The sequence below is a fragment of the Vipera berus genome (assembly GCF_964194415.1).
Source record: "Vipera berus genome assembly, chromosome: 1".
In the NCBI taxonomy this organism is placed as follows: Eukaryota; Metazoa; Chordata; class Lepidosauria; order Squamata; family Viperidae; genus Vipera; species Vipera berus.
Window position 1 is genome coordinate 304,710,937 of NC_138202.1, and position 25,725 is coordinate 304,736,661.

Consider the following 25,725-nt stretch of genomic DNA (forward strand, 5'->3'; position numbering starts at 1 on the left):
AGTACGGTTTGCCAGCCAGCTACAGATCCATCTGGTGGTGATGTTATCTATTCCGCCATTTTCTAGCTTACCAAGGAGTGGTCTACGTTATCAAATGCCTTACTGAAATCTAAGTATACTATGTCCACAGCATTTCGCTGGTCTACTAATTTAGTCACTTTATTGAAGAATGAAATAAGATTGGTTTGGCATGATTTGTTTTTAACAAACCCATGCTGGCTACTGATTATGACTTTGTTTGTTTCTAGTTGTTCGAAGATCTGTTTTTTGATTATCTTTTCTAGGATCTTCCCAGGTATTGATTTTAAACTGATTCATCTGTAGTTTCCTGGGTCTGTTTTTTTCCCTTTCTTGAAGATGGGAAAAACATCAACCCTTTTCTATTCATCAGATATTTCCCTGGTGCTCCAGGATTTTTGAAATATATGGTGCAATGGTTCTGAGATAACATCTGCCAGCTCCTTCAGAACTCTGGGATGCAATCTGTCGGGACCCGGTGATTTATATTCGTCGAGGTTGGATAGGTGTTCTCTTATCATTTTCTCGCTTATTTTAAATTTTGTTTCTAGTTTGTCTTTTGCAGTGGGGTGGGGTTTTTTTGGTATTAAGTATAATGCCAGAAAAGATTGATAAACAAAACATACATTTGATTTTACATGTGATAACAGCAGCAAGAATCATATTCGCACAACATTGGAAAAATGAGAAATACCACCAGAAGAAGAAATAATTAAAAAAATACTAGAATGTGTGGAAATGGACAGACTTACTTTGAGGTTGAAAAAAAAGAGAAGAAACACGATACTATCAAACTTGGGACTTATTTTATCAATGGATGGAGAAAAGAATAAAGGATTAGGAATTAAATTTGTATTAGTGAATGATAAGCTCAGACAACACATTTGTTGAACAATTACTACTGCATTGTATGAAAAAATTAATAAAAACTTTTTTAAAAAATAAAAATAAAATAAAGTCAGTTCTTTTGAAGTTTAAGGCCCTGGTTGGATTGTTTTCTGTTGCTAGTGTTTGCATTATATTAAATTCCAGTATGACGTGGTCACTTTCGCCCAAGGTTATGGTAACTTCAACTCCCTCTATCACTTCTTCTCTATTAGTAAGAATTAAGTCCACTATGGCTTTATGTCTAGTTCCCTCCTCCACCTTTTGGATGACAAAGTTGTTGGCTAGGTTGGTTAGGTATCTGTTTGATCTCCCGCTCACTGCAGAGTTTGTCTCCCAGTTGATTTCTGGATAGTTGAAGTCGCCCTTTACTATTGTGGTATGCTTCTTACATACATTTGTTAACTGGTTGGCAAAGAGTTCATCTATTTCTTCTGATTGGTTGGGTGGTCTGTAATATACACCTATAGTAATGTCACTTTTTTCTCTTTTATATTAACCCATATGCATTCTGGGGAGATTTTATCTTTGATCATGTGCTTTTCTGTAGATATGTAGTGTTCTCTTACATATAGTGCTAGTCCCCATCCTCTTTTTGTAGACCTATTTCTTTTGAACAATTTGTATCCATCCATCAGTCCATTCCATGGGTTTCGCCCCACCAGGTTTCTGTAATACCAGCTATGTCATGCTCTCTTGTGTACTATTGCTTCTAGTTCACCCTGTTTGTTCCCCAGGCTTTAAGCATTTAAGACTTTTATGCTTGTCCTTGGGTATGTTTCCTGCATCTCATGAATGTTGTTTCAGTTTTTCTTTTTTTTTCTCATCTCTGCCCACCTCATTGTTTGATTTGTTTTTTTGGGGATTTATGTTTGGTTTTGGATTCTAGAGATTTTGGAGATTGGTCACCCTTCCCCCTCAATCTTAGTTTGATAAAAAAAAGAATTTTAAAAGGTGGGTTTTCTTTGTCTTATACAATACACGTTCTAATTGTAATTACTTTACCTTATATTGCCTTGACTTTTTAGAAAGATTCGTAGAAGAAACTTTGATTCTTGGCTTTGTGGTGATGTAGTTGGGATAATTGTGTAATTGCCAGGCTTCAGTAGATAGGGAATGGTGATATCTCGTGTTACTCTAAGCTGCGTGTCATGAACTATGGTTCTACCCTTAGACAAAATATTATGAAAATAAATTATTAGTTACTTTGAAGTTATATTAACTTGCAGCCTTTTTTGCTACACACACAGACACTCACATTCACACACACACACATACACTCACATACTTATTCACCAACTGATGGTAAGCATGCTAGATTAGAGTTGGTTGAATGACCAAGGTTTCGTGGATATCCATAGCAAAATCACAGGCTCGTGCATGCACTTTATTTGAAAGTGAGATTCATTTGTTATAAATGGGCTAATCTCCAACTATCTATGTCTGAGACTGTACTATCTGTAATATATGGAAGATATAGCAGAACCAACAAAAGGAGTGGGAAATATTTAGAGGGAGGAGATTTTATCTGCATCTTTACGCTTGTCATGAGCATTCTGAACCTTGTATCAAATCCATTTCTATAAGAAAATAATAGACCCTGCTATATTTCTTGTGGCTCCAATATTTTCAACAAAATGGCTCAATAAATAAAATGCAACCATTATTACTGTGATGACATATAAAGACAACATAATAAAAACCCCAACTAAAAAAAAATTCTTGTGAAAACACTGGAGTGTACACTGTAAATCCCATTTAGAATGGTTAGTCAAAGTAGGCACAATAATTTATGAGCAATGCCTTTTTTTTGGGGGGGGGGAAGGACACACACACACACACACTGCTATCTTGCAAAAAAGAAAGGAAAAAACGTTTTCAAAGTGGGGAGGGGGGCAAAGGAAGTGTTGAACTTAGAACGTGATGTATTAAAACTTCAATAAACCTAAATAGGGACAACTCTTTTCAAGCAAATGGAATTTTTTTTATGTATATTCATTTCTTTTGTTCAAGATACAGAGAAGCTTTTATGGTATTTGGATATTTTTTTTAACCAAGCATCTTATCCTTAAAACTGTCTTGATCCAAGCAAGCTATTCTAACAATGGAAAAAGAAACTCCAGGTTTTCTGTATATAAATATTGGATAAATGGTTTTTCTTTCGTTTACGTTTTCCTCCTCCCCCCACCCCCTGCTGCCTTTATAATGTATACATTTTGTGCTGTCTTTAATTTATTTGTTGTGTATGAAGTATTTTGTAAACAGCTGTAACAGTATAGAGTATAGAAAGCAACATAAAAAGATATAATCATGGTTTAGTTCATCACAGCGCAGCCATCACTCAGTCTAAGAAACCCTCCTTTCTCTGGGGAATAGTTACTAAACCGATGAACAATTTGTACCTAATTACTGATAATTCAGAGACCCACTTTGGTGTAGTAGTTAAGTCCAAGAAAGGAGGCAATGGCAAACCACCTTGCCAAGAAAACTGCAGGGACCTGTCCAAGCACCAGTCAACATTCACTCAAAGACATGCATGTGCAACAAACACATACATCCACACACAGACACACACACACACAGACACACAGACACAGAAACACACACACACACACAGACACACACACAGACACACACACACAAACACAGAGAGAGAGAGAGAAAGAGAGAGAGAGAGAGAGAGAGAGAGAGAGAGAGAGAGAGAGAGAGAGAGAGAGAGAGAGAGAGAGAGAGAGAGAGAGAGAGAGAGAATTCAGAGAAAAGTAAAGAGGACCTGCTTGTAGCTCATCATAAAATAGAAGAAAAGAAGAAAAGCACATCAAGCATAGAATTTGAGAATAAATATCAATAATATTATAATTACCACAATCACTTCCTTTCATTCTCCTTCCCTTGTTGTAGTATACTGCCTCTCCCACCCCACTTAGTACTAATCGTCATAATTTTCTGATCCAAAAAAATTTCTACTAGTTAGGAAGATGCACACACAATGAATGCCAACAATCTAATTTGTATTCTTATATGAATGTTGTTTCCTGCCTGTGGAAATTATTGATGTCGTCAAGGCAGAGGCATGCTATTAAAAGTTCTGAGCAGATATTGATTTTAATTGTATAATTTATTATTTGTATAATGTTGCAAAAAAGACATTTGTTAGCTCAAAAGAATGGTGACAATATTGTACAGAATAAGAAGAAAGAATGGAGTTCATAGATAATGTGTATTAATGCTGGTTTCATTACTTATGATCCCATCTGCACTGACATGGCTTGTCATTATATGGCAATCTATTCAGACTTCATGCATGTAGTATGAACATGGATGAGGTAACAAGACTGTTAGTAGCAATGAACCATGCAGCTCACTGCATGAAACATTGTAGTTCAATCAGACAAACATGAAGTGCAGCAGATATTGGAAGTGACCAATATTATTCCTCTGGGAAGTGAATCTTTTCCAGTGACTGGAAGATCATTGTGGTGATTTTTGGCTTTTGCTAAAAAAATACAATTGCCCGGGGCACTTGGATGTTAAGTAGCTCTTTAAATGCAAAATAAGTCCTGCAGAATTTCAATGTGTCATAAAAGTGATTTTCTATTATATTTTCTGTCTGAAATCTTGAAGAAGTTGAGGATTACAAATGGGTTGATGAAAGAGCATAAGAAGTATGTGAAGCTCAAAGAACAACACATTATGAGATTATTCATAGAATCCTAGGGCTTGAAGGGACCTTGGAGATCTTCTAGTCCACCCCACTGCTCAAGGCAGGAGCTTTATGCCATCCTGGTCAAATGTTATTCTGTTCCTGCAAACATTGATATTGACTATGTTCATTTTTACTTCCTTGGAGGTACCTGCTCCTGGAAGATTTCTTAATATGAAATTGTAATGCTCTTCCTCTAATGCAGATGATAATCTAAAATAGTTCCAGGTATGCAGTATATCTCAAATATGCCTACGTATGTGAAAACTCTTTATATATGATGAGGGATTCAATTTTTGTGAGATTTTTTTCCGCATTGACAAACCTTGTTTGTATACAGTATGTACTGGATCTATACACATAAGCTATTGTTTATAATAATTCTCCGCTGTCACAGGGATTTCAAATAGCTTTCCTGATATTTTATTGTAGTAATTTTCCAACTAATAAAAACTGTAATTTAGTATAGGCTGGTTACAATAGTTTGGGCAAAAAAACCCTGAATTGGTCTGTAAACCTCAGATGTGGTGTATTATAAGAACGCTATCAGTAGTGAAGATGCTTTTAAAAGATAGTCCAGTAAAAATCTAATTAAAATCACACATTTTAAAATTGTGCTTAATGGCTAAATTAACTATATTTATCGTCCAATTAATAACTTAACGCTATTTACAGCTTCTTGGATCAGAACACATTTCTTATTCTCTGCAGGTTTTTTCTCTTTCTTGCAAACTTTTCTTTGTATCTAGAATCACATTGTTATATTTTAATATACTGTATAAGCACACAGAACAACATGAAATGTTAATATTTCCCTTACTTCATTTCATATGCAAATTTCATTTCTACTAGTACTTTTGTTGTTTAATTTCTTTATTAAGGGTGTCCTTCATTTCCTCAATATCTAACTGGTTTTAAATGAATTCTCTCTCTATTAGATTTATAGCTGTTATTTAAAAATATTTTTATGATTTAAGTAGCCTATTTTTAAAAACACTTTCATATCAATTTATGACTGAAATGTGAAGAAAAATAATAGTGTTTGCTAAATTAAAATAAATCATCAAATATATAAAGAAATAAATCATTTAGGTAAGCAGTAATGAAACACTTTATTTGAAACACTATGAAACTTTATCCAAATGAATGGATATCAATAATCCATTGCTATCTGCTGATTAAAATGTTTTGTTACTTGACTTCCAGTTTGCCGACACGGCCACCATGGACATTTGGAAGGCAAGCTCCATCTTCATATTGCTGGGGGACCCTGGAAAGGGTCAAAAGTTGCCCTGTAGGGGCGACCAGCAAGGAAGGGGTCCCCGCTTGATTGCGGAAGGATGGTAGCCCTTCTGTTTGATCAGGGCAGCCCTCCAAACTGGTGGATGAAAGACTGGCCATAGAAATATGGTTCGTCACTAGGCTGCAGACAGCCAAAGTCACACTTACCATCAGGCAACATCCATGGTGGCTGCGTCGGCAAACCAGAAGTCAAACAACAAAACATTTTAATCAGCAGTTAGCAATGGATTATTGATCCTAATTGGGATTTTACTTTTTAAAATTCTGGACTAAAAGACTTTCTACCTTTACTGAAGATCTGGGGTTTTTTATTTATAAAAAAGAAGTAAAACTGAAAAGATTATAAAAACCTCAGACCTAAAGGAAAAATTTAAATATAGAGGTGACATCTTGTGGCTAAACCTGATATTACAACCTGTTATTGCTCAAAAGAGACTTGGCTGGCAGCCTAGACAATAGATAAGACTTATAATCTTGAGGTATCAGCTGTGAAGCCCAGCTGTGTTACATACTTACTGAAAAAAAAATTATATTCTCTGAGTGCAAAGCTTTTAACTTAATACATCACTAAGAGAATATGGAGGAAGATCAGGAACAGATTCTCTTTATGCTGAAAGCAATTTACCAAACTATTCTTAAAGCTACTGATGAAATAAGAGGTTGCAGAAAAGAATGGGATGTCAGTCCAGATACACGAACTCAAATTTTGATTACAACTGAAAAACCAACTACACAGAATATAATGGAAAAGGTGGACCAATTAAATACTATGACAGAGGATTTAACTGATCAACAAATACAATCAATGGAAAACCCAGAAAAGGACTGACAATATTGAAAAGGGAAAAAATTTTCTACATAAACCAGAAGAAACCTGAGGTTCAAGAAGACCAACAAACTGAAGAGAAGATAAACATTTTAGACAATTATATCAAGATGGAAAAATAGAGAGACATTTTGCTAATCCTCTCAAAAAATGGCGATTGGATGGTTTTTTCTATGTCAAACAACATTCACAACAACACAGGGAGATCTATTTAATGACTCAAAAGCACAGTCATGGAAGATGATTTGGCAAAGAAAGAAAGCTAGAATAAAACTGAAGAAAATTGGGGTTTTGACCTACTAGTGAGAATTAAAGTAGAATATTCTCAAATAGGTAAGGTGTGTACTATGAATATTAGAAATTGTTATGAGTTGAGTTAAAGGATATTCTGGTCATTTAAGACTTGGAAATATAAACATTAATAATTAAATTTTAATACTGAATATATATAAATTAAAAAATTATTGATGAATGTAACAAATATGTTTTTATTTACTGGTAATAAAAATTACTAGCTTAAATATGAGATAGTAGATATTGAGAGAAAAAAGAGGAAGTATTAAATGTTGAAATAAGAGAAATTTTGGTTAGTAAATTTAAGATATTTGGAAATTACTAGAAAATAAGAATATTATAATGTATTATTAACCAGCTGATGTAAGATCCCGGGATGAATTGTGATAAAGGAGATTGGGGTTATTTAAAACTTGGAAATTATAAATATTAAACGTTAAAATTAAATATCAATGGGAAACTAAAAATTGGGAAAAACTTATTAGGACATCGTCTAAAAAGATTGAATGTTGGCTTCTGGTTTGCGCTCACAGTGCTGTTGGATGTTTGAGGAGAGCACTCTCTCTGCCGTCCCATTTTTCTTCATTGAGAGACCCTGAAAAGGGTCAAAAAGTTGCCCTGAAGGGGTGACGACCATGAGGAGGCCCTCTGATCAATTGTGGAAGAGCGGCATCCCTCCGTTTGATCCAGAGGAGCTCCTTTGGACCGACAAAGAAAAGATCCGCCATTAACATGGCTGATCACTAAGCCATTTCCTACCAAAAGCCAAAATTACAACAAAAGCAACGTGGAGGATTTGGGTGAGATCTTACCTTTCTTATTTCCCCAACTACTTTCCTGTGGGAGCATTCTGAAAATTCCCCCCCTCCACTTTTGTAATAGTGGCCTACTTGGGGAATTAAAGCCTCAAAAGAAATGAAAAACATAACTAAACTAAATAACTAAACAACTGGACTTGCACCTTTGGAATATTTGGGGTACCAAAAAGTTCTTATCTCTACGGGGACCTATTACCTTATTTACCTTTTAAGACTGGAAAAAGAAAAAAAATGGAAAAAATCTAAACTGGATAAAAGCTTTATTTGAGTCTGGAAAAAGATTTTACCTATTGAGGACATCTTGTGGCAAAGCCTGGTATAGCAAGGAAACTTTCCTTTTACTGTGAGATCTGGCTGCAGCCCAGATTTGTCCTTGGCACTATTTTTAAAGATAAGAACTTGCAACACCTGACAGCGAAAATAACTTTTAGGAATTGTGGAGGTGGACATTTACTGACCCTTATCAAAAATAGCCTCGACCAAAGACCTATCTGTAAACACCATACAAATGGAGGAATACTACCTTCAAATACAGTATATTGAGAATCCAGCCAGCCAAACAACAACTACAACACGGGACATGATCTCTTATCCAAGCCAGATGGGACTGAAAGAAGAAGAAGACCAGACTGTACCAACAACAACTATACTAAATCAAGCATGGGAATTTGAATTATTAGAGCAACAATTTAATTATTATAAAGGGGCCAGTTCCTTTGAAAAATTGACAACTGGATGGTCTCCTTGATTCAAACAACGTGTGTAGGAATGAAAGGAGACTCACTTGAGAACTTAAAGGCACTGGTATGGAAGCCTGCTTGGCACAAAAAGAAAGCCAGAGTTAGATTTAAAAAATGGGTTCTTTTCTTTTGTGATTTATAATGATAGAGCCTAAAATCTCTTTTAATGGGCTAAGGGGAGTTTTTAAAAGATATAAATTGTTCTTATATTTAGGTTATAGATTTGCAAGGGAAATGAAAATCAGCTATTAGAACATAGTTTTGAATTATAGAACTTGGAATGATATAATAAAAGATACTTTATTAATAATTGATGAACCATTAAGACGAGAAATAGAATATATTTGTGAAATAAAATAAGAATGTATCTAAGCAAACAACATTAGATATGACAACTACTATATAATGAAATAGGGGAAAATTAGGTTACCCGAAAACTAAGTATTATGGATACTAAAGGCTAATTTAGAGCACTGTAATTGAAATTATGTAAAATTTAAAAACAGGACATGGATAAGTATAAGTTAAAATATATTGATAACTGTCTCAGCTGACCATGCTATAACTAGAAATGTATTAATTTGATTGTGATATTGTAATTAAAGGAATTGGAGAGGGAATTTTTCTCTGAGATATGTACAAAAAGATTTTGTTATTGGATTTTTGATTACCCAATCACCACGTTGCTTCATAAATATCTGGATGTAAAATTGGAAAATTAATAAAACTAGTTTTAAAAAAATATTCAATGTTAAAATGACTAAATTAAAAATTATTGATAAATGTAAGAAAGTTCTTTGTATTAAATTGATATAATAAGAATTGTACTAATTTAAATGTGAGACAGTAAATACCAAGGGGAAAAAAGAGGAAATATTTAATGTAATAGTTTGTGATCTGTACTAAAGAAATTTGTATGTTATTGAATTATGAACCAATCCAGCCACCCCATTGTTTTTCAAATATTTAAATGTAAAACTGGAAAATCAATAAAAAAACTTAAATAAAATAAAATAAAATGTTTTGTTGTTTGATCTATTTAGAAGAAAAACCAAAACAACTTAGTTACCATTATATAAGCTCTCCCTTCAGTAAAGATTTAGACTTTTTCTTTTTTATGAGTGACAGGTTTTAGAGTCTTATATTTAGGACTTGAGTTTTGTATGTATGGAGAAATCATGGAGGTGCAAATTATGTACCCTGACTTTCAGGACTACAAGGGGGTTATGTACAATGTACAGTAGATAGGGTTTTTTAAAATTTATGTTTATTTATTTATTAAATTTATATGCCACCAATCTTATTGTTGAAGCAACTCTGGGCGTCTTACAAAACGATAAAATAAACCAATTAGAATTTCTATGAATTCAATAGAGATTAAGAATGAAGAGGACCAATACTATAGAAGAGGGATCTCCAAGTTTTAAAGCTCTTCTGGAAGATCAGAAGGGTGGGGGCAGATCGCACATCCTGGCCATAGGATGTTCAAAAGGGTGGGGACCACAGCAGAAAAGACTCTTCTCCTAACCCCCCCCCCCAGTCAAAATTCCTTGACAGACAGGGTCTGTAGCAAGTCCCTTCTAGAAAGAATGAGATGGGCCAATCCTATTGGGCCCAGATCAGTGGTGGGATTCAGCCAGTTCTCACCACTTCGGCAGAACCAGTAGCTAATTTTTTGTTGCCCAGGCCCAGAATGGACTTCCAGAAGCGGCATCCACACAGAGAACTGGTTGTTCACATATTTGAATCCCATCACTGGCCAAGATGGCTCCTCAGATACGTTAAGGATTAAGCAGTTAAGGATTTATTCTGTGCTGCACCCTTCTGCAGGCATTTTATCCAAGAGATTGTTAATTTGAAGTCATTTATTTCTGTATGCACAGAGCATCATGTTCTTAGCCTCTCCCGAGTAAGCTGTAGCTAGCTAAGTGCTTTGCCTATCTCTCTAATGTATTTCTTGTAAATAAATGCCCTTTCTGTAATAGTCGTACTACCTGCTCCACTAATCCTTGGTAAAGTCAGATTCCTATTCCTAGAAATATTCACATACACATGTAGAATAGTGCAAACTCCAAGAAAAGGGCAATTTATCTCTCTGAGAATCATATGAAGCTGAAATAACTACAAATTTGCAGCCAGCCTCACAGGCTAGGCTATAAAGATTTAATTCAGATCTGATTCTCTACAGGAGTTGCTATAAATGAGTTTAAACAACTGATGCTCTCAAAATGAACTGTAGCTGAGTTTTTACTGGGTTTGCAAAATCAGACATTCAGAAATAAGAGGAAGTATAAAGCACACAGAGGAGCATCTTAAAGTCTGTGGAAGTAGATTAAAAGACTAAGGCGGAGAATATTTTTAGAGAATAGAGCATTGCCTCCTTCATTATAAATCTTTTCAGAGGCTACTTTATTGTGTAGGACTGCTGATGGGGTTGGGAAGAAAACTGTTAAAACTTGCTTTAGGATGGTGAATAGCTAAAAGTTTCTCTCTCCTTCTCAACAATCCTTGCCACCCACTTTGGGAAGTTTTCCTCTTAACAGAGGAAAAAAAACACAATGAAAACTAAACAGTTGGAAAGTGAAGAAAAACAGGAAACTGGTCTGGCTGGGCAAAGTTTCAGAACAGTATTTCTTTTCAATGATGTTTGAAGTTGACATATTTATTGGAAAGTTACTGCAATTAAATTTAAACATTCTTTGCCTGGCACATCATGAGAAAAGTGGTGTCTTGATTTAGGTCAAACTGACAGAAGACCAGGATCTATAGAGGTAGTCCTCGTTAAGTGACTGCCTTGGATAAAATCCATTCCCAGTCACAATGGTGATGAAAAAATACCTTTGTGTTCAATCCTTCCGTTTATGACCTTTGAAGGTCTATAAGTCAAAATAAAGCTAAAGGTAAGTTCATAAGCACAATCACAGTTTGACTTAGTAACTACTTTGCTGATTGATTGAGTTGCTGATCTCAATTGTGGTTGCTAAACAAGGAGTAACTACCGTAGTAATCACAGCACCAATCCATATTTGACACCTTTATTTACCTTACCTCCTAATCCTGCCGGGATCTGACTGCTCAAAAAAAGCTGAATCCAAAACTCTGTGTTACCTAATTTTCCCTTAGACAAAACATCTAAACAGTTTTACCATGTTGTCTCTGCAACAGCAAGATGGGGTAGCTTCTCATTGATGGGAATTCTTGCTTCATCACCCTTCTCACCTCTACAGTTTCTCTCCCCCTCTTTCTCCATTAAAAGAAATAGTAGGGCTTTTTTTTCTCTTTCTCCATAATGTTGCACTGTTTTGAGTCTTTACCAGGCAAGAATCCAGAAGAGGGTTTTCTGTAAGTGTGTATGTACAGAGGCCTTTTCTGTCATAGTCAGTAACCAGTGAGGCCTCAAAAATGGCAAAACATCTCCTAATTCAGACAGGTGAATCATGTTACTTTCACAGCCCAAATGTGCCATGGGGCAGTATTTCATGCTTCTAATTGCTCTTACTCACCTTTTTTATCTGGAAACCTATATGCACCAGCATCCATGAGGTATTTGCAGGTCTTTGCGTCAATGCTATTACAACGTTGTCTTCAGTCATAAGCTCTGGAACTTTGATAAAATATTGATGGTTTCTTGAAAGACCACCTATTTTGGATTAACAGATATGATAACACACCTCAGACTTGATTAAGACCTTCTTTCATTCTCATTTTCTATTTCTATTTTACAATTACCTGGTGTACCACATTCTTATATAAGTATATGTTTGTGTGTGTGTGTGTGTGTGTGTATTAAAAACAGTTCCTTGTTAGAAGGAGCTTTGATTTATTTATTTAGCGTATGGCTGGTCACACACAGAATTAAAAGCACTTCATATTTACAAGTTAGAACAGTTAAAACATTTTTTTTTAAAAGAAGCAATTATAAAACCTAAGAGGAAAACAGAAATAACATTTCAGAGTTTAATGTCGAGTTTGGAGATCCAGTCTGTAGCTGCCATTGTTACGCAGAGGAAGTCCTTAAAATCTCCTGGGTATCTTCTATTAGTGCATTCCCTCACTATATGTTGGATAGTCTGTCGGGGAGCCCCGCAATCACATTGTGCTGAAGGTGTCTTTCCCCATTTATACAGAGAATCGGCATACACCCCATGAGTCGTTCTAATTCTATTGTATGTCACCCATATGTGTTGGGGTAGATTAAATCCTGGAGGTATACTATTAGGATTAATATGCTCAGAAATATCTTGGGAGGTATAGCTACTCTATGCTTCCATCCATTTTTGTATAGTGCTCTGATGTTCGGCCAGCAGCTTAAGCGCTGAGAGGAGTGGTGGATTTCTTGACTTTAATCGACATCTTAAGAGATCAGAGGTATAGGCATGAATGGGTAGAGCTTTGATTATTGAGCATCATGGAAATATATTCTGATATACTGCAATGACAATATCCCTTTGAACATTAAAATTTCCTGAAATGAAGCATGCAACTCTCAGTAAACTTGCCAAGGAATAGTGACACAGAAAACTGCCAGGTATTGATACCGATCACTAATCCATTAAGTTCAGTATTTTCTTCATCAACTGTAAACAGTTTCCCGATCCCAGTTTGCTGGAAATTTCAGAAATTGATGGAGCTCTAGCTCCATTAAATTCCATGAAACTTAAGTCAAGATGGATACAGACAGATTATACATTCATGTGTTGTAAGCTTCATTAAATGGAAGACTGTTCATTAGCCTTGTGTAAGGTGATGTTTGTTAAAGAATAGAAATACTGTAGATACTGTTTCATGTTGTATACATTTATAAACATTTTTAACAAACTAAACTATGTGAAATGTTATTACTATATTTCCAAGTTAAATAACAAATCTAAATATAAATGACAAACACTTGGAGTTAATGTAAAGATAACTAAGACTGCAATTCTCATTTGCCTAAAGAGTAAGCCCTAGTGCCCTTAATGGGTCTTATGTCTATGTAAACGTGTGCATGATTACATTGCAAAAGGCTGAAGTATGATTTAAGAAGTCCCTGCTTTACAGTTTGTTTCTCTGACAGTGATGTGGTTGCAAAGAATCAATAGCAATTTGAAGACACATAATCAGTCAAAATGATTATTATTGTCACTATCATTTTTTCCCCAAATAAGTGTGTCTAGAAATGCAGGCCAATTCTAATTTGCCCTATTGTTGTCTGTTTAAAATATTGTTCTAAATCCAGGTAGTCTTCATTTAACATTCATTCATTCAGTGATTGTTTAAAATTATGACAGCATTGAACAAGGGATAATTTACTATGGGTCTTCATAGTTGTAGCAGTCGCAGTGTCCCCATGGTCACATGATCATGATTTTGGCATTCGGCAACGATTTTGCAACTACAGCATCCTATAGTCACATTATCCCTATTTGTAATTTTCATGTAGCCTCCAAGAAGCAAAGTCAATGGGGAAGCTGGCAGGAGATTACAAATAGCAATCACATGGCTGTTGGATACCATGACCATATGGGAGTCATTAATATTGCAGCTGGAACTGTCGCAACTACCATCATAAATTGGCATGGTCATGGATGCCATATTTTACAATCACATTGCTTAGTATTAGACTTTCCAGTCCCAGTTACTGTCATCAAAATTGGATTATCTGAATAAAAACTCAAAAGATACTACACAGACTATCAATTCTATTACATACAGGGCACAAAGTTACCCATCTCCAGATTTACCATGTAACTAGAATATTGCTAAAATGATACTCCTACGAAAATGGTTTAAGATATCAACTTATTATCTGAGGCTACTTACTTTGATAGTTGCTCCCTTCTGGAAATAATTGGTTGAAATATGAAGCCACAGACCAAGACATATTGCTCTCCTTATCAAAATCCAAAAATGTGGGCAAGTTATTGCAAACAGACAGGGTTGAAAAATTGTCTTTCAAATCTTCAAATGATATCCTGAAAAAAGAGAATGAGATTTGGGCTGCAGACCAATTTTAGTTTCCGTCTGCAATTTTTAGAAGCCTAAAAAAATTGTAGGGTACAAGTATTTATGTAGGTATGTGTGTGGATATAGTTATAGATGATAGATAGATAGACAGACAGACAGACAGATATTATGTAGAGATGAGATAGATAGATAGATAGATAGATAGATAGATAGATAGATAGATAGATAGATAGATAGATAGATAGATAGATGATAGATAGATAGATAGATAGATGATAGATAGATAGATAGATAGATAGATAGATAGATAGATAGATAGATAGAGACACAAACACACACACACACACACACAGAGAGAGAGAGAGAGAGAGAGAGAGAGAGAGAGAGAGAGAGAGAGAGAGAATTTAACACAGATAAATCCCCCAAAGCCTATCCATTAATGTGAGAATACCAGAATTCGCCATCAGCTCTGTTCATATAGAATTTTTCCTTGAATGATTGAGGGACTTGATTCCACTCCATAGAACTGTAAGAGATCAAAATCACATATGACTTGAAAGATACCAATAGTCTTGTCATTGTAACATTAGCTTATAGACCTTTTCATGCAAAGACTCTAAAAGTTGAAATCAAAATGGTAGAGAATTGCACCAAAGAAAATGCCCTCCCCCAAATATGCATTTCATTTTGGATTTATTTGATGCAGAAAGATTAACTTGTTAAATATATTTTGTAGTAACCTTTTCATCTGCCCATGAGCTTGGCCTTTTTTACTACAGAGTTTGTGGAATTCTTCTCATTACTGGATTTAGTTTGCTTCATTCGACTGCTTCTAATGCTAGTGTAACCTTTACAACAAAATTGCAAGGATAATTACAGGGGAAGAGACTTCTTCTCTAATGAGATAGTCAGCTTTCCACAACAAAACCCAGGAAGTGAATCTAGTGAGTAAAGTAGATCCTGGAAACCAGAACAGATGCAAATACACATCCCAGCCAATTGTTCCAAGCAATAGAGTTGAAAACAGTGTCCCTGCTCAGTTCCCCGTTGTGATGATTTCTGCAAATCATGTAGTGAAGTTGCAAAGTATCATGTTATCATGACAACAAATATTAGACAGATTACTGGGTAGGTAGTGGTCTTTAGGGCAGTTTCCTCCCATTACTTGAAAGAATGCATGGATCTCTCCTGTCCTTTAGTGTTACAGATAGTCCTCAAGTTACAATGGCAATTGGGACCAGAATTTCAATTGCTAGGACATATGGAAATAAAGCACACCGTCACATGAATGCATCACTTAGCGATGGAAATCTTGGAAATCACAGTTGCCATTGTAACCCCAGGATTATGTACATTTTTAAGCAGAAAGAGTGATGTGACTGTACTGTATGTTCATACCAAGATTCTGATTTAGGCACTGAGGACTGTTGTGCAACTGAGCTGGGAAAATACCACTGAAAAAGAAGCTTGATGCAAATCACTATGCTTTTATAATAAGAATGTTGAATCTATGATTATCTGTGGTTCACAATAGGTGGAGAGGACTGACGAAACCTACATACACACACACACACACTCACAGACACACACGTGTGTGTGTCTGTGTGTTTGTATAAATGTGCTTTGAAACTCTTGCTATTTAATTAAGAAACTCAAAATCCAGACAGAAACTCAGAAGGAATGATTTTTAAAAATCTAACATTTATTTATGCAGGTCAGTCATGGCTTGGTCACTAAAGAATTTGAACTGGAATTGCTGGGAATAAAAAGTCTACCATCATCATGAACTGGTTCAATTAAGGTCAACCTTAATGTTCTCATTGGTTAAAGTATAGTCTTGAATGGCCTCTTTATTAAGAAAATAATTCTTTCCATCTCTGACTTCTGATATTACCTCTCAGCAAACTCATTACAGGGAATTAGCTATCTAACTGTGTTAATTCCCAAGCTGCAATTTTATAATTAAGTGATAATTGTATTGTCTGCTTAGCATAAGCTAGGCAGGAATCAATAACTGTATTGATTCACACAACTTAAGGCTGCTTCACCAAAATTTCAATTGAATCCAAATTAGACTTTAATTTTTTGTTCATAGAAAAGCTGTAGAAGTTAGTTGAGCTCCAACAACATTTTCAAGGGAATTTTATTTCTTGATGTTTTTCACTAAGAGTTCTGTTAATAGCACCAATAGAAAAGAAGCTACAGTATAAACTATAGCATTGCTTCCCATCTTAAAACCAGAAAATGGTCCAGATTATCCAACATGATCATTCTGTTTTCTGCATGTACTAGGGAAAAATCACAAACTGTTATGGGTTTTTTTCACTCATGTCAATAAAAATATGCAAAATTATTCCCATGAAAAGCAATGAGACTTAATAGTATTTCTTTGTGTTTTTTTTTGGGGGGGGGGGGCTTGAATCCAGGGTAATTGTAGCAAATTGTTTCTAAATGTGATGAAGGAAAATACTATACAATGTCTGAAATTAGGAACCAGATGACAACCTGCCAAAATTGAATAGCTGGCAAGGCTAAAGGGAGCTATTTCAGTTTCTCCAAGCTATAATTTTGCAAGTGATTTTAGCAGCCGAGATGGACTATTTACTACCATGGCAGGTTGCAATGTTGGTTTCCTTTCTTCCCACATTTTTAACTTATATTTATAAATAATAGATCTCATACTGTCTGTGGTCTTGCTAGCAGCAATAAACAGCTGTCACAATGCTTTTCTTGGCACCTCCTACTGTTCCCTTGCCAGAGATGGTGATGGTGGTAGTGGCAACAACAGAGGATCTCTGCTTCTGCAACTACTTTCCAAGCATTGTAGGGCAGCTAAAGATCAGTTTCCAGCTTAGGATCTTCTAGATCACGGGTGTCCAACCTTGGCAACTTTAAGATTTGTGATCTTCAGTTCCCTGAATTCCCTAGGGAATATGGAGAGCTAAAATCCACAGGTGTTACCAAGGTTGAACATCCCTGTTCTGGCTAATTTGGCTTCATGATTTTGGTATACATACCCACAGACAATATTGGCTGAGGTTTTGTATACATATATTAAATAAAAGTTATCATTTATCCCATTTAAATTTGCCTGTTAAGTGCAAATTGGAGTAACAATTCAATTTGGGGTGTGGGAGGAGACAATTAATCAAAAATGGTAAGATCTGGCATTATCTGAATGAAGATAAATGGAATGGAAATGTCTAGGGATGCCTTGAATTTTAATATAGAACATGAAATGCTGACCCTTGGGTTGCAAGATTAGTTCTTGCAGCAGTATTATTATGCCAAGTCCCTACATGCTAACTCTTAAAGAGTGTTCTCATTCCAAGACCTCAAGGGAGTCATCCTTCTTAAGAAATTAAAAGATTGCAACATCATACCGATCACTCCAAGCTCCATTCCATTCCACAGTGCCCCACGGATTCCAGAGTTTGATTAGAGCTTCTTTCCTGTACATGGAAGGAACCTGTTAAAAATGAAAGGAAGGGAAAACATCCTAACTTTATATATTTGGCATGAGGGAAGAGGCACACAGATACATTTCCTTTTATATTTTGGTGGATATCTCTTGAAGTATCTTTAGATGAAGACAGATGCCATCCTGTTAGGGAAATCCTTTTCTGAATAGGAACAGTTTAGAGGTCAGACCATCACATTGCCTTATTCAGAATATAAAATCCTCATATTCTTCATATCCTAATCCTGATCTCAGGGATACTGCTAGACCAAATTTATAGAGATGAGTCCTTTTTCTTCATATTAACATTTATTATTGAAAAGAAAGTGAAGATGGGCTCAGTTACAGTGATAATGGGGGCAATATTGGAAGACCTGAAGTACCAGGTTAAGAACAGATCATCCTGGAGAAAATCTTTCTCTATGGCCTGTAGGAGTCAACATTGACTTGATGGCACATAATCAATCAGTCAACATTTATTACAAAAATAAAAGTAACCTGTTGATTTATGAAAATTTCATTTGGGCTTTGGGTGATATGCAGATCTCTAGGGAAAAATGTTTCTTTTAGCAGGCATTGCTTTATGCACTTCCACTTACATAAATAAGAAACATAAAAAGCTTCCAGGGAGATGCATAATACATCTAAAAAGTCTGTCATCTTGGAATATATTCACTGAATTCTGAATTTCACTCTCATTTGGATATAAACCTCTCTGAATCAGTATCTAAGTGCTATCTGCTCACACTTGAAATGTATTTTTTTTCCCTAATTCTATACTGATTGCCAAAAATGTCTCCTTCAAGGTCATTCTAGGATCTCTTTCCATATGAGTCACTGAAATGTTTTGCATAAGAAATATATGATAGAATCTAGTAATAAATTCTGGAGTTGGTGGGAGTACAAGCTCAGATTTCAGGCAATTCATTCCCCTTGTTCTTACAACTAATTCAGCCATGTGACCCAGCTGCTTTGCCCTCCACTCCTAACTGTGATGACACTGTATGGAGCATGAGCCAGCAACTTATATAACTGCGATGCCACCATTTTATAACTCAGAAATTGCTACACATCATATCCATGCACAGGCTAGTTCACATTAGTTTCTTCAGTATAATCCTTACCATACAGTGGGGGGGAAATGAACTTCTTCATATAAACCAAATCCTTCAATCTTTTTGTTTAGGGGCTGATTAGAATGACCTGAGAATATCATGAGAATTTCACCTTTCTATAGAGAAATCATTGGTAGATAAGTATTATCTAGTGTAGTTCCTGGTATGGAGCCAGTGATTAATGCATCACCTTAATCATAAAAGTTTATGGCTTAAGCAAAGTCATTATAATAATTAAAGTCTTTATGCTTAAAGAGAATATATTAAATCATAATACTGTTTGAATATCATTATCTGTTTAATCACATATTCTGTACAACAGTGGTATCATTCTTGGCTTCCAAAGTGCTGTATCCAAATACAAAGGAACTTTAAAATGCATTGATTACTATTTTTTTTCTCATAGGGGATTGGATTGTCTCTACATTTCATATATATATATATGTATGTGATGGTATGCAGTGTGGGTGGGAAGGGTATATGAAAGATGTGTCCATGTTGTAGGAACATCTGAACACTGATAATTAAGCTAGACAAATGGATTTGCTATTTCAATCTCCCATAAGACTCACAAAATACATCTCACAGACCCAGTCATCTAGTGCAGAACTCTTTTTCCATGACCCATTTTCCGCAGATCTAGGAGGAAACCCACTAGAAGTTACTTTGTGAAAGGCTCCTTCAGAATTGGAGCTGGTCTTCAAAGAGAAATGTCTTCATAATGTATTTGGCTGCTTAACTCTAGATTAAGATGTTTGCAAGACAATAAATGTCAAGAGCTATTGTCACCACTGAGCACTTCTCTCCCTTTGCAGAAAGCCAGATCAATTCTGTATCTCATATTAATGGGTAGGTTTGCTGCTACTGATGTAAGGAAAACCAGATTAGATAAATTTGCTGTCTTTCAAGACCTCTTCTCTTGTCATTGTGGATATTAGCATCAGAAATTATGTCTCTGGTGGGATGAGCACTAACCTCATCCTGATCCTCTTAAGTGCAATAACTCCTTTGCTTTCTTTCACAATTGTTGGATTATTTCTTCTGGCTAAATTGATCTAGTCTGGAGAAGATGATATTAATATTTGGGGAAGGCAAAGGCTTGTGTTTTGGAAGAATAAGCCTGAGTAAATGACTTCTTCTTCCTATTCCAAATTTCCAACCCTCCATTTCAATACAAACTGCAAAGCTGTTCTTGAGCTTGAGCTATGTAGCTATGTAGCATAATTCACATTTTTGGGTAGTTGTCACTGGATGTGGTTTTATTATCCTTTAAGGGATGTATAATTCTATTACATTTTCTATCAAATAGAAAAGAACTTTCAAGGCTTCAGCAGTAGACTTTCTGGAAAACTTAAAGGATGGTCCTTGTTCCCAGAAAATGAAAGAGAGAGATTTTCAATGCAGATGAATTTTTTTATTGACTGTGTGTGTGTGTGTGTGTGTGTGTGTGTGTGTGTGTGGGTGTGTGTGGGTGTGTGTACATGCATGTGGGTGTGCACATGTGTGTGTGTATGTATTTACTGTGAGACTACACATCTATAGAACCAAGCATAGGCAGTTTGCATGAAAGCTGAAAGTGAGAAAATAGCATGCCATTCAGAGCAGCAGCCTTGCTGATTTTTAACATGAAATTCACATATTTACTTATTACATCTAGAACTCATTTTTTTATTCTGGAATGGAAAGGAAATCAATGCCATGGGATATCCAAGTGGTTTCTTGCATAGGCATTAACTAGATTTATCCATGCTTAACTTCAGCTTCATGCATGAACTACGGTACCATGTGCTAACAGACAATAGCTGAAAACCAGTCCACAGAAATACTCAATGTTCTTATTTATAGAGGGCAATTGTTTCATTTAACACAAGAAACAGCCTGTTATTCAGAGATTTTGTAGGAATAATGTCATTCCAAGGCTCAGAGCAAACAGGTTTTTTTTGTCTTTTGCTGCATCTCAACAAACTTGCACACTACACATATGGACATTACGAATATGTTCAGCAGGGAAGATTTCAGAAATGGTGCAGTGGTGCTACTCTACTACACCTCCTGCAGAAAATAATGAAGAATCCCATTTTCTGACCCTCCTAAGTATCTCTGCATTTTACAACTTGACTCCCCCACCTTTTGTGTTGTAATTGAAATAAACTTCAGAGCAGTTGAATTGCAGGATTCATTTTACATTGGCATCAACTATAGAATTGTTTTTCTTGGTACCCAGAAAGCCAACAGAAATTGCTCTGACTTATACCACAGGGTTAGATGATGATGATGGTGACGACAAATAATGATAATTGTAATAAGAATACATCCCACCATTTCTTCACATAAAAAAAGGGATATGGTGGGAGAGTTTTGGTTATTGTCTGATGCAACTGCTCAATTCCTGGCAGCTGAATTTCATGAATATTGATGCCTTCTCAACAAACAGAATGAAGAATCTTTCTTGGGCTTCTATGCAGGTATTTAAATGAAAGTTCAGAAGCTGGCAGTTGGCCAATGACTCATTAAATTAATACCTTAAAGGGGCATCTGTCATGCTCTTTTCAGGAAATCTTGTGAGTCCTCATCAAAATCACCTGCAGCTATAGATTTGAGTGTTGCTGTGGCAACTCCATTCTTTTGGCAGCTTGTCCTTGAGCAAGGTCGTTCTGCTTTGTATCAGATCGATCACCAGCCCTGTGAGGTCACACTAGCATCCTTAAAATATCTACTTAGGTTAGAGGATGTCATTTCTACCATGTGGTTTCCAACCCTTGAAAACTTCTGACATTAAGAATGAACTCTAAGCAGCTTACTAATTCTCACTGCATTGAACACAATCAATTTGCTTATGATAGTCTCAAATTAAATTATCTCCATGGAATGAGCCTACTTATGTCTTCATTCATTTACATTCTGATAGCCTCTTAAAATTTGCTCGGGTTTCTTTTTCAGTAGCAAGCTATCTTTTAGTAGCATTGACGTAGCCAATAAATATTAACTACCGGCTTAGAGTTCTTAATCCTTTACTTGAAAATAGTGAACTGGCTGACTATGGATTTGACTAAATTAATAATTTATTTTTTACTCTAACAAAAAGTTGTTTGGAGTATTTTTGGAAACCAGGAGTGAAATGGTGAAATCACTGAGGAAAGGAATTACACAATACTGCCTTCTGCTTCATAAAGCAATGTATCAACAAAAATAAAGGAGAAAAACCAGTAGAACAGTTGCTAGTTAGAAGAGAAGACAATAGCGATAGGAGAGATTTATTTATTTTACCTCTCTGGCATCTATAACAGCATAGACATGTTGCTGCACAATTCCATTCTCTGATACTTGGTTACCTGGCTTTTTCTGAAAGGGTACAAAACAGTTTTACTTTCTCTAAAACATTTACATTTGGTCCAACAAATAATTGGGTAGCTTTATTTTGATGTCACAGTGGCTCAGCAGCTAAGACACTGGGCTTGTCAGCTGGAAAGCAGACCACCCAGGTTCAAGTCCTGGTGCCATGCAACAGGATGAGTTCCTGTCCTCACCCCAGCTTCATGCAAATGTAAGTAGATAAATAGGTCCCACTTCAGTGGGAAGTTAACAGCCACATGACCACAGAAATGTCTTCAGACAACACTGTCTGAGGACAACACTGGCTCAATCTCCTTGAAATAGAGATGAGCACTGGCCTCTAAAGTGGCAATGACTAGTGGAGTAAAATCTGCAAGGATTCCTTTATCCCAAAGGTGGTTTTTTCATGAGGCAACTGGATTGTCTTGTTTTTTCTTTGAAGATGTTTCACTTCTCATTCATGAAGCTTCTTCAGCTCTGACTGGATGGTGGGGAATGGAAGGATTTATACTCTTTGCAGAGAACTGGTCATTTGCATTCTTTTAACAAGTAATTGAGGCCACTGGAGGTTTATCTGTTTGTCAGGGTCACCTGTATCTGATGATACAGATAAGCCTCCAGGGGCTTCAACAACTCGCTAAAAGAATGCAAATGACCAGCTGTCTGTGAGGAGTATAAATCCTGCCATTCCCCACATCCAGTCAGAGCTGAAGAAGCTTCTTGGATGAGAAGTGAAACATCTTCAAATAAAGAACAAGAAAGTCTAGTTGCCTTGTGAAAAAAGCACCTTTGGGACAACCATGACCTGGATGACCGAGAACCTCCATAGACAAGGATTCTTTTACCTTTTTTTTAGTTTGATGGGAATAAAAATCTGGATCTTTTTTTCATGGGAGAGGCACAGCCCCCACTAAAATTATGGGTGCTTACCCTTAGGACATGTACTACTTATGGCATAAGCATAATTGAGCTAAATCAGCTGAATAGCTTTGACTTGCCACCTGCTGCGTTTGATAAGCTCCCTATTTTTAAAGCAACACAAGCAGTCAAAAGCAGGGGTTTATTTAAGAGCACTACAAGGCATATGCATTTTAAATTGCCTCTTCTGCTTTGGAGAAGGGATGATCTGCTCCCCCTTTAGTAGAATAAATTTCTGGATCTCATTTTCATTTCCTGAGAAAGTCTGCTTAAGCCCAAATAGTACACTATTACTGAGAGTTAGCAGGGGCAGGTGGGAATTGTATTTTTAAAAATATATAAGCTGCTCAAAGACCCTCCAGCTTTGTTTAACCTTTAATAAGTGTGGTGAGTTTAGCAGCACTGGGCTCTGTATACATAGGCACTGGATTTTCTCTGGTGCTCCATGACCAGGAAATAGAGGATAAGATGTAGAAATCTTTCTGCAGAAAGCATGTTATGACTGTTTGCCAATCTTTTTTCAAGTTTTAAAGAAAGCTAGAAAAGCATTCCTTAACAACCTTATGCATCAGGGTTTATTCCACTTTTGGGGGGAATGGAATGATAAATGCTAGCTAGGCTGTGCTTGTTTGTTTGTTTCCTGCCTTTATTATGTTTACAAATAACTCAAGGTGGTAAACACCCACAATATTTCCTCCTCCTCTTATTTTCCCCACAACAGCAATCCTGTGAGATGGGTGGGACTAAGAAAGAATGACTGGCCCAAAGCCACCCAGATGTCTTTCATGGTTAAGGTTTCAGAATCTCCCAATTTCTAGCCTGGTCCCTTAACCACTTGACCAGGGCTTTTCAATCAGTGGTATGGGTACCACCTGTGGTACATTGGCACCTGGAAGGTGGTACACAACCATCCTAGAAAAGTGGTAGCGGGGGAGGGGAATGAGCTGAACCGGTGGCAGCACCGCACAAGCCTGAGCGAGAGATGGCTGGAGCGGCAGGGTTGTCAAGGTTCAGCAGAAGCGCCAGGATCAGTGCTTTTTCAGGGATGTCAGGGCTCAGTCGAAACACCAGGATCAGCACCAGGCTCCAGCTGGAGCTCAGTGCTGATCCTGGTGCTTCTGAGCCCAGAAGAAGCACCGATCAGCTGGAATGTTGCAGCATCCCCAGGGTCTTGTGATTTACATTCAGATGCTTGGCAACTGATTCATATTTATGACGGTCATAGTGTCCCAGGGTCATGTGAAGTAACCAAAACCTGCTGCAACCACCCAGCAGAGGGGGAAAATAAAAACCAAACACCCACCCCACCCCACCCCCGCTGCCAATCCTCAACAGAAATGCTCACAACAATGAAAACCTCGGACAGGAGAAAGAGCGCCGCCGGGCGGGCAGGCAGGTGTCTTGCTCAGTTGTGGCTTGGGGGGCACTTTTTTCAGTGCCATTGTAACTTCGAACAGTCATTAAGCGAACTGTTGTAAGTTGAGGACTACCTGTACTTCATCACTTTTTTCCTTCTTTTTTTTTTGGTCATATGTTGCCATATCCTAAAAGTGGTACAATGGTTGAAAAGGTTGAAAAGCCCTGCACTAGACTAACTGGCTCTCAGTATTGCCAATTCCATAATAGATTCTGTTGAAACATTCCAAACCCTTTCCTATGAAATTTGGGGTTAACTTAATTTATATCTCTATTATGGGTGGTTAATCTACATTTAGAAAATGCAAAAAAAGGAGAAGAACATTCTGGATTCAGTTGTGGATAGGGAATCCAATTCCACCAATTCCTATTTAAGAAAAACACCAGCAAAGGAAAATCATCCATCCCAAACTTGCTAATAAGTGCCATCTTATAAATGTCAACCTAAATAATTAAATTTCCTCTAATTCCTTTTCCCTCTATTCCTCATCCTTTTATAGCAGGGGTGTCAAACTCAATTTCCTTGAGGGCCGCATCAGCACTGTGGTTGCCCTCAGGGGGCCGGGTGGGTATGGCCAGGGTGGGCGTGGCCTACTGGGTAGGCGTGGCTAGAGTGCTTATGGCCTACTGGGTGGGCGTGGCCAGCTCTACATCGTTCGCATCAAGGGTGCCTATGGGGGCCTGGGCAGGAGTGGGACAGATCTGAGGGTCTCTGGCAGAAGGAGGGTCTCTGGGCCAGGGCCAAGGCAGTGGGGGCTGTTCCCTCACTGTTTCCAGGATGGCTTTGCGGGCCACATGAAACCACTTTGCGGGCCGAGTCCGGCCCCCGGGCCTTGTGTTTGACATGTCTGTTTTATATCTTTTTACTGGTGGTTGTGAACTGGCTTTAGAGTTTATTCTTCTTTTTAAATTGAAATGAGTTGCTTCTGGAAACAATAGTTAATTGAAGAA

General features: G+C 36.8%; 1 protein-coding gene across 1 annotated transcript in view; it reads right to left on the minus strand.

The window, feature by feature from the left end:
• Positions 1-25,725, minus strand: part of LOC308659243 (calpain-13-like) — a gene marked incomplete at both ends in the record, with an annotated part of 85,199 nt that overhangs the window by 29,067 nt on the left and 30,407 nt on the right. Inside the window, 5 exons of the mRNA XM_081312725.1 lie at positions 1,909-2,072; positions 12,090-12,226; positions 14,389-14,540; positions 17,916-18,001; positions 22,375-22,449. Of these exons, the coding sequence (XP_081168851.1) occupies positions 1,909-2,072; positions 12,090-12,226; positions 14,389-14,540; positions 17,916-18,001; positions 22,375-22,449 (614 nt within the window). The remainder of the gene's footprint in view (positions 1-1,908; positions 2,073-12,089; positions 12,227-14,388; positions 14,541-17,915; positions 18,002-22,374; positions 22,450-25,725) is intronic.